This window comes from Seriola dumerili, unplaced genomic scaffold (genome assembly GCF_002260705.1).
Source record: "Seriola dumerili isolate Sdu_G_001 unplaced genomic scaffold, Sdu_1.0 BDQW01000003.1, whole genome shotgun sequence".
In the NCBI taxonomy this organism is placed as follows: Eukaryota; Metazoa; Chordata; class Actinopteri; order Carangiformes; family Carangidae; genus Seriola; species Seriola dumerili.
The window spans coordinates 17498656-17508737 of NW_019174258.1; the positions used below are offsets into that span (position 1 = coordinate 17498656).

A 10082-nucleotide genomic window follows, 5' to 3' on the forward strand; every position below is an offset into this window, starting at 1 on the left:
GGTGCTAATTTTGGTCCCTGTATGCGTACATACTGTGCACTCACCGGCCACTTCATTAGGTACACCTGTGCAATCTAATGGAATCCAATCCAACAGCTCTGCCATACATTCTACTGTACTTTATGATTTATTTATGCAAAATCTGTTTTTGCGTGTGTTTTTAATATATTGTTAGTTTGATGTGTTTGAATGCTCATTGTTACAATTACACACCAAGTTCAGTTACAGTAGTTAGCAGCATCTGCTCACGCAACACATCCTGGTTTTTAATAATTAGTCAGTAACCTCGGCATTGTCCTATGCAGGCTGGAAAATGTGCACTTTGAGTCACTGGTGATTTCTGTAATTTTGTATGTCTATCATGGACAGCAATCTGTAAATTAATACCTCACATTGAATGTAAAATTACATTCAAATGTTTACAAATATAATAAATTCCCATTGAAAACATAATATTAACCTAATCTTAAATCATTTATTACCTGGAATTTTAAGGACAAAAATTTTAATTACTCCCAATATCTCCAAATTTACAGGCATTTCATTGTTTGAAAGTCAACACCTGTAAGAATACAGAATAATTTCTTTAAAACTGCATTATTTTAAGTGCACATTCCTTAAAATAATATTTTGAATTGTTTTTCTACAGTAATGTACAGTTAAAAAAAATCCTACTATTAATACAATACCATATACATGGTTAAAATTAAAATTACTCCCAATATCTGTCAGTCTACAGGCATTTTATTGTTTAGAAAAGCAAAAATCTGTAAGAATACAGAATACTTTATGTAAAATTACATTATTTAAAGTGCACTTTTTTAAAATAATATATTTTAAACTGTCTTTATACAGTAATGTACAGTAAATGATTTTTGTGTTTGTACAAATACTAATCATTAAAAACATAACATCACCTTAACCACATGCTTAATGACCTGCAATTTTATGGAAAACATTCTTTGATTTTATCAGGAAAGATCTGTAAAATGACATCACATTTTATGTAAAATTACATTTGAATATTAAATACATATGTTAAATTACCCTTAAAAAATAGTAATAGTAATAGTAGTAATAATGTAATATTATATTATTGGTAATTACATGTAGTTCTAAAGGTAAATATTTAAATTACTACTAGCATCTGTTAATTTACAGTTATTACATTGTTTTATGATAAATGGTGGTAAACCTGTAAAAATTTACAGAAAATTGTATGTAAAACTAGAAAATTCCAGGGAAATTTTGAGTGCCACGGGGGCTACTGCCGGGATGAGTACATTACTTATTTCCAGTGTTCAAAAGCCACCCTGATCATATTCTGGTTTTGAGAAATGTCTTGATATAAAAGACTCTGATATAAAACAATGTCACATCCCTCCATCATGTATTATGTGGGAAATATCTCATATTCTGTGTTGTTGTTTTTTTTATAAAACAAGAGGCAACATGTCTTCAAACTTGCATTTAAAGGGTTAAAATCCTGAAAACTAATAAACATTTGGTATGTTTGAGCAGAACTGAAGTGGTTTAAGAGATGTATGCAAAAAAAAAAAGCAGAAAAAAATATTGATATATGATAATTTTATAGCATTTTCCTTGCGTCCTTTCTTGGACGCGAGGAACCCCAGAGGGTACAAAATGTGTTACCAGTGTATAATAGACCTGTAACAGTAACTGACATTAGATTTTAAAAATGTGTCAAAAAAGACACTTTCTTGCAGAAATCCATACCTTCAGCTGTAACACAGCCAAAATGATCAGCAAATCAAAAAAGAAAAGTGAAAATGTCCAAAAAAGGACAGAGGGACCCCTGAGGGTTAATAAATCCCATGAACCGCTATTTAAATTACCACTATTATGTTTTTTTCTGTGCTAAATTTAACATTACTGGGGAGGAGAGCAACGCGACTAGAAGTGACAGCGAGAGAGGGCTAGTAGCTTCTCCTCTCCTCTGTCTCAGCGGAGACCGTCACAACTTCATTCACTCATTTAACAAAACAAAAAGAAAAGCAACAAAGGAAGCAGTAAATGGACTTACATATTTAAGACCTAACTAAATGTAATTTAAGACCTAACATGCGGCTAATGTAAAGCTAGCGGAGCTTGGAGAGTTGGTTATCTGGTTGCTAGGCACGCACACACGCACACAGGTCAGGAGCTGCCGTTGCCATGGCAATGTGAAAATCTGCCCAGAATTTGGCTTCTACATGGCTTAAAACAATTGCAAATTATGAGAAAACCGTTACTTCTTTTCAAAAACCGAAAACACCGTGACAGACACTGAAGCCAGAAGTTTCTTACAGTCTCTATTTTATTCAGATATTCCTTAAAATGAGTGAGTAAGCTCAGTGCGAAGACAGAGTGAGATTCTTTTGAAAAAAAAAGACGATTACATTAGGTGTCAATGAGAGTGAGACAGGTATTGCTGCCGGACTCGGCACCCCCGTTTAAATTTTGTGCAGACCCTGCCTGTCAAAGTTACATTTTATGAATCCCAACAACTATGTCTACATTTTCAGAAAGAATTATTTGTCTCCTTTTTACGGTTTGGCCGTGAGCTCGAGTTAAAAATAAAAATAAAGGTTATTTTTTACTGCTTCACGCACTCTAGCCAACTGACGCTGTCACTCTAACTTTGAAGAAAAAGTGATTTCCACTCCTCCTTTGAGTGCTCATAGTTTGAAAAGTTTACATGTTATGTAAAAACAGTTGTTGTGTTTTGGAGAGAGCAGAAGTTTTCCTCCGTTTTATAGTTTGAATCACATTTCTACGTGCAGGTATGAGAGAGCTGGGTGACTCAGAAAAAAGGTGAAATTTTGTAGAAAAAAGGTGAAATTTTATGGGTTTCTAAAGAAAATTCCAATGCATTCCTAATGGATTATTTATTCCCAGTTTTTTGGGAATAACTTTGGGAAAAATTGGAATTTTTTAACACCAAAAGTCATAGCACCTCTTTCGGGATCAAGACGCACGTTTTGATGTATATATTACTGGGGTTTTCTCAAAGGTGCGGGACGAGTTACGCGCCGAAATTTGGCGGAAGAATAATAACACCGAGGCCCCGAGGCACTCCTCTACAGCTAGAATAGCTGTAGAGGAGTGCCTCGGAGCTGAGCACCCGTGGCGCTAATTACAGTTAAAGATGTACAAATACAATAAATTGTCATTAAAAAAAATATTAATGTAATCTTACATTATGGTTAATTAACTGACATAAAACCTAAAATTACTGAAAATATCTGTAAATCTACTGCCATTTCATTGTTTTATTTGAAAACAGGAAAAATCAGTAAAAAAAAAATTACATAGCATTTCCTGTAAAATTACATTTTTTTTTTTTACAGTGCAGGGGCTCTGGTCAGGGACCAGCTATGATTCCGTTGGATGCCATGCAGGGGTGTGTTGTGGTGCGCTTCTGGGAACTGGATTTGGGAAAGAGGGTTATCTGCAGCTGATAAGGGCCATATTTAAAGGGATGGGTTAGGATGGGACTGGTTCACTTCACACAGCTGCAGGGAGCGGGAACACAGCGCGCGCGGACGATTGGATGAATCATGCTTCTGCTCACCGTATACGTTGTCAATGCGTTTTTTGCTGCTGGAGTTGTTTGCATGCCTCTATCGGAACAGGGGCCCCACATCGACCACGGCTGGGACCAGGTGGTCCGGCTCAGGCACCTGTACGCCGCCAGGCCGGGACTTCACCTTCTGATCAGTGGGGATGGACAGATCCACGGCTCCGCGGTCCAGACTCTGCACAGTAAGTAAAGCCTTGAACTGTACACTGTGATGCTAATTGGAGGGACTCTTCATTCTAATTGGTGTTTGAACTGCAGGTTTGCTGGAGATCCGTCCTGTGGACCCGGGCTGTGTTGCCATCAGAGGAGTAGCAACCGCACGGTTTCTCTGCATAGAAGGAGACGGATCTCTGTACTCATCGGTAAGGATCCAGGTCCTGACACCTGCTGCCAGATCATGTCTGACCCTGGTCTAAATAATGACAGAAAATCACTTTCACCTCCACATGTAGGGTACTTGTCTTAAATGCCAAGTGAAGTAAAACAGTTGTGTCCTATTACAGCAGAAAAAAAAACATTCCGAAATATGCAACTGCTTTCAAATTAGAATAACTTCACCAAGACCACTAACTGTGATTGAACAGACATGTGACAACACAACATAACACAACACAACACAACACAACACAAAGTCACAAGATATAAGTAAAACATTTTACCTTTTATCTGAATTAAAATTTAACAGATTAAATTGATTAAACCACAGAATATATGTGACCAACCTGATCAGTCTGAAGAGATTAAATTAAATAAATACTGTAAATAGACTAACTTGATTTTTAATTGCTAAATTAGTCTCAGGCCTTTCAGGCCAATCAATTTCTTCAGAAAAAGGGACTCACTGTCTCTTCCCTGGGGAACTTTTCTGACTCTTTGCTGTGAAAGCTTTCTAGCCTCTCCATATCCTTGTTGATCCAAATAAACAGGTTAAACTGTCTGCCTGTGACCGTGTGGTCTCTGCACTGTATTTATTTACTGCAGCAGCTCACTTTCTATTATAAACTTGGTGAGAAAGTTGTGAAAATGACGGGTAATGGGGAATTTCCTACTTCCCTATACTTGGCAGTTTGATTGCTTATATATCTCACTCTTCAACTTTCACATCACCTCCTCTCAGTGCTTCAAGTTCAGCTGATTCCTCGGCTCCACTCTGTGCTTAAAGCTAAATTAATATTTCAGCCTCACTCAGAGCTAAATTCAGCTTCTTTAATCACTTTCAGTAACTGTTTCAACTGCCACTTCAACTATATTTCACATGTTGTAACAGGGGATTTTCTGCACAAGTACATTTTCTTAAAAAAAAATGGATCCTTTTCCAGTTTATGTGATTTATACTGGGTGTTAAGAGCTCCATAGAAGATTTTATAAAAATACAATCTGACCACTAAACTAAACTAGAATGACTCTCAGTAGTCTGCATACCTCTGCCAAGGCCAAAGCACTCTACACCTCTTTGTTCAGAGTTTTATTTATTACTGTCTTAAACACATACAGCTGCATGGCTTATTACCTGCAGTGTGAAGTGATGACATCAGCATTATACAGTTCTATATGAACTGTCTTATTGCTGTTTGGAACTGCTATTGTTATTGTGTAATTTTATTACTTGAATATTGATGTATTCATTCCTTCCTTCGTTAGTACAATGTAATGCACATTCAGCATTTTCTTTCACCAGATCTGGAATATTATCTGGATCTGTTCCTTCGACCAGATCAATACCAAAATATCTCCACTGTCCAGGCCCCATCACTCCACCGAGCTCGGTGCAAATCAGTTCAGGACTTTTGGTGTAATCCTGCAGATAAACACAAAGTGTAAAACAAAGTCATAATCAGTGATCTCTTGATAAACTGAACATTTTAAAACTGTTCCTCCCAGATAGACAGACTTCATCTTGAATCATCCAGAGAGATTTCTGTAGACCCTGTTGACCTGATGTCCGCTGCTGCTTTTCATATGTTGGACGTCAGCTTCCATGTTCAGAAAACATTGCAGTCAGTCATTCATTCAAACATTCGGCTGGTTCATCAACCTTTGTCCAGTGCAGGGTAGGATGTGTTTGCAAAGTGAAAAACCTGAATGAAAAGATCCAGCAGCAGCAACAACAACCTTGGCCTCTGGCTCGCTGTCTTTGGCCAAAGTAAACAGCCATCGAAGAACTTGCAGCAACATTTACGTGTTTTTTTTTGTTTTTTTTTTGATAAAAGCAGATTTTTATCTAAAAACACTATTCATGCTGAAAAACACAGGGAACAAAACAGTAAGAAATCATCTAGCAACAACTTAAAGCTAATAATTTAGGTGTTTCTAAAACCATGGCCAAACTAACCTGCGAGGAGAACCTGGGGCAACAATTAGCTGCTGGGCCCTCATTACTCCTCCGTTGTCTACCCCTCATTGTGCAATATGTGTACAGGCCTCCTGTGCTGAAATATTACAGGCTGGACATTTATAGTGTTGTTATTACATTTTTGGGCTGCAACTAGCACTTCACTGCTGCTCATTTTCTTTATATGCAAAACCCAAAAATAACCACTTTACAATCCTCTGGAGCTTCAACCAAAATAGTTACAGATTCATTTTCTGTTCTGTCTTACTGCTTCACAAATGACTGGAATGTAGGAATATGCAATATAATATATAATATAATATATCAGGTGAAAATAATGCAGGTCTGTGGAAATAAGATGTAAATAACATCCCAGAGATTTCTGATTTTTCATGCCTCGCCATGTCAGTAGCTCAGTAGCCTCTGAGCTGCTCAGTGAATTAAATGGTTCATTAGTAAAGATGAAAAGACAGAAAACATCCTTTCATTCATCATTCACTCCTCTGACAGTCTCTTTATCTGTGATGCTTTTACACAGAAACATGACAGTCAGTCTGCTACTGCTGGAAATGAAAGCTAGCTTAACTACGTTTTCATAGCCTAGCCTGTTAGCTTAACCTCTGCCTGCCCTGCAACTTCTCCTCTGAATGGATGTTTCCAATGTGGCTTCATTTGATTGACACAAGTCAGTAAATGAAATCATTCAAAACACAAACTTCTTTTTTTTTTTTGAAAACACAAACTACTTGTGTTCGCTCACCTGCTGCTTTGCTTAATGGTAGGCTAATACTTAGGACCTGCTACATCCTGTCATCATGGAACGATCTAATATCATTGATGATGTAATCATAGTTGACTGATCTATTTGAACTTGTCACCATGAGAACAGCCGCAACGTAATGGTGCGCATGCTTACATCATAGGTTTGCTTTGCTACTTACACTGGTTAACACAGATATACCAGTCTCAGCCACGGGTCGTTCCATTCTTGTCTAATAGGGGTGTTAAATAGGAAGTGATATTTGACTGTTGCTGTTCCAAGCTGTTTACAGTATTTCATGGAGTTCACAACTTTAAATATTAAATACGACTTCACCTTACAGTGATAGTTTGGGTTATTTGACAGGGTTGTTTGAGGTACTGATCCATAGTCAGCGTCATAGGCGCCAAAACTGTTGGTACGCCCGAGCGCCCAGGGAGAATGCCCAGCAGCCAGGAGCAGGAGCAGTCAGGGTCAAATTTACATTGATTTGATAACAAACTCCAGGTTGGTGTTAGGTTGGATCAGCTGTAGAGACTAAGCTGTTGTGGTTGATTGGCTGTCAGGCCCCTGCCCCTAACTATAACCACCAATCACAGAGCGCCCCTCTGATTGATCCTATCTAATATTTATTACGCTGCACCTGACCCACACACACTGTGCATGCACAGGGTAGCGCTATCCTTCTGTTTCATTTTTCATTAGTTACACTTTTCATCTGTGTCTTACACACAATCAAACTCTTGAATGTTGTCTAAACACAGAATCAAGAATGTTATTTGTGTTAAGTGTTTGGTCAGTAATTCGGTATCACAAAAAGGTTATTTGTGGGAAATCATGTTTTACATGTGAGTGTCTCTCCATGTCTTCCAGCACACTTACAGCAGAGATGACTGCAGCTTCAGAGAGCAGATCTTACCAGACGGGTACAACATCTACATCTCTGACAGACACGGAGCCCTGCTCAGTCTGGGAAACCAGCGGCAACGGCTGCAGGGTCGAGACCGAGGTGTCCCAGCTTTGGCTCAGTTCCTCCCCAGGATCAGCACCCTGGATCGGACCTCATCCTCTGGACTAGACATCCCTGACCAGCCGAGGCAGAGTGCGGCACAAACAGAAGAACCTGTGGAAACGATGGACTCCTTTGGAAAGCTGTCTCAGATCATCCACAGTCCCAGCTTTCACAAGAGATGAGGCAGCAGCTCTCAGACACCTGTAAACAGATGTGTCCTGGGGTGTTCTGCTTCATTTACGACCCAGCACGCCTCCCTGCATGCTGCAGCACCAGGGACTGACTGCCTGTCCAGCCTGCACCAGGAAAGGCTGCTGTGAAATCCTGCCAGCACAGTCCAGTCAGTCGTACAGAGCGGAGAACAACAGCTGTACTCAGTACAATACTCCACCCTGTCCTTTTCAGTAACAACTTTTATATCTTCTGCAACCAGTCCTCCATCTAAACAACCATAGGTGGTTGACCCCACCCTCTGCTACGACCCAGAGATAAACTACAGATAAACGGTTCAGAATAACTAACTAACCATTTTATGATGCTGTGGTAAATGTTACAACTTGGTTAGGTTTAGGGAAATATTGTGCTTTGGGTTAAAATCAGTTCTTTGTTAAAGTTAGCGGACCCCGTTGTCATGGTAACAACACTAAACACGTTAAGGTTAAAATTATAGAGTGATCGTGGTTGTGATTAAAGAAACAATGATGACGGTCAGTTTAAAATGGGAAACGAACAGAGGTCAAATGTTTCGTTAATCAATCAATCCATCCATCTTTGTCGCTCTCACATCACCTGACTTCCTCTTTTGTGCCACTAGAGGGCACGCACACATCAGCCTGATGTCACTTAACAACAAGACATAACTATGGTTCAAAATAAGCTGCTGCACAAACAACCAATGTGAGGACAATCTCATTTTGCTCGACATTCCTCCCTGAAAAAAGGGTCACAGGGAGGAATGTGTTTGACACCCTGGTTTGTTTGGGATAAAGAGAAAATGATCATAGAGCAGCACTTAGAGAAACTGGGGGAATATTAGTGACACCTGTCGTAGCAAGTGTAGACCCATATGTACATATATTGAATATTTATATATGACATATATGTACATATAAAAGCGCATATGTAAAAAAAATATATGAAACCCTATATGGGAATAATTTCATGTATTGACATACATGTCCAGCCCATGCAAATATTTATGTTTGTATGTATGCTTATATTGTAGACATATATTATGTAAATATATATCCACCCCAAAGCCTGTCAATATATGTTAATATTATAAAAAGTGGGTTCCAAAAGTCTGAGATCACTTTCCTAGAATGGAAAGGTCGGTCAAAATTAATGACGTATTAATGAGAAAAACATTTAGAAGCATATAATATTATTATATGTATGTTGTTTTAATAAACTTGCATATATAAATTAAATATATATTTAATTCATTACATTGATGACATATATGGTCGCAATACCATATGAAATTCATAATACAGATATTTTTAATATATGTAATTAAACAAATTTGACTATTGGTTTGTGTTAAACCTATATCTCCATATATCCGGAGGATGTATATATATGATGATATATATAATGATCTTTATGGGGAGCCACATGAAGGAGCAACAAGATGTGATCAGACGTCAGATATTCCTCCTGTTGTTTACCACGGGCACAAAGTCTTTCTGGTGAGAACAGACAACAAGCGTTACTTTAACACAATGAGAACCTCAGGGTTTAGTGCCTGAATGAGGTGAGGCTCAGGGAACAGACATTGCTTCCTGTAGCTGCGGATCAGAATCCTCATAACATTAACTGCAGTGGGATGACAACAAAATGTCTGTCTTCTTGAAGGAGTATAGCTGTTGTATTTATTAACTTATTTAAATATCCAGCAGTTTGAATGTGAATGTATTCTTATGGAATGCACCTCTGTGTTTACTGTTAACTATGTGTTGGAAATTTTGGAATGAAGTCATTGTGATAAAGCCTGAAAGTAGACTCACATTGTATGTGCTGTATGTTTAGAGTAAATAGAGAAATAAATCCACCTGGAAAAAAACATTGAGGCTTTTAGTCCCATTTAGACTGGGATAGTGATGCACTTCAGCCTCTTGTGGCTGAAACGAGTATTACAGCCACAAACACTGAATAATCCTGACAAAAAAATCACTTGTTTTCACAGATAAAAAAGCTACTATTTATTTAATGACAGGTAAATATTGTGATAATAAGGCTCCTTTTTGTTTGTCCACCTATAAACATTTTGACTATATTCAGTAAATCAGCCCCTTCTTTCCTCTGAGCTTGAGACTGAGTTCACACAAACTGACTAATGACTGATGGCTGACTATACATATATATATATGTACACTACAACTAGACTGAACCT

At 38.1% G+C, this 10082-nt stretch overlaps 1 protein-coding gene across 2 annotated transcripts; it reads left to right on the top strand.

Moving 5' to 3' along the window:
* Window positions 1-3413: 3413 nt before the first annotated feature.
* Window positions 3414-8009, top strand: fgf19 (fibroblast growth factor 19). 2 transcript variants are annotated; one of them, XM_022745302.1, is made up of 3 exons: window positions 3414-3765; window positions 3842-3945; window positions 7549-8009. In XM_022745302.1, the coding sequence occupies exons 1-3, from the start codon at window positions 3561-3563 to the stop codon at window positions 7867-7869; spliced, it is 630 nt and encodes a 209-aa protein (XP_022601023.1). In that variant the 5' UTR covers window positions 3414-3560; the 3' UTR covers window positions 7870-8009. The 2 variants fall into 2 exon arrangements, with proteins under 2 accessions (XP_022601023.1, XP_022601032.1); XM_022745311.1 differs by having other exon boundaries at window positions 3414-3759; window positions 3833-3945.
* The last annotated feature ends 2073 nt before the right edge of the window (window positions 8010-10082 follow it).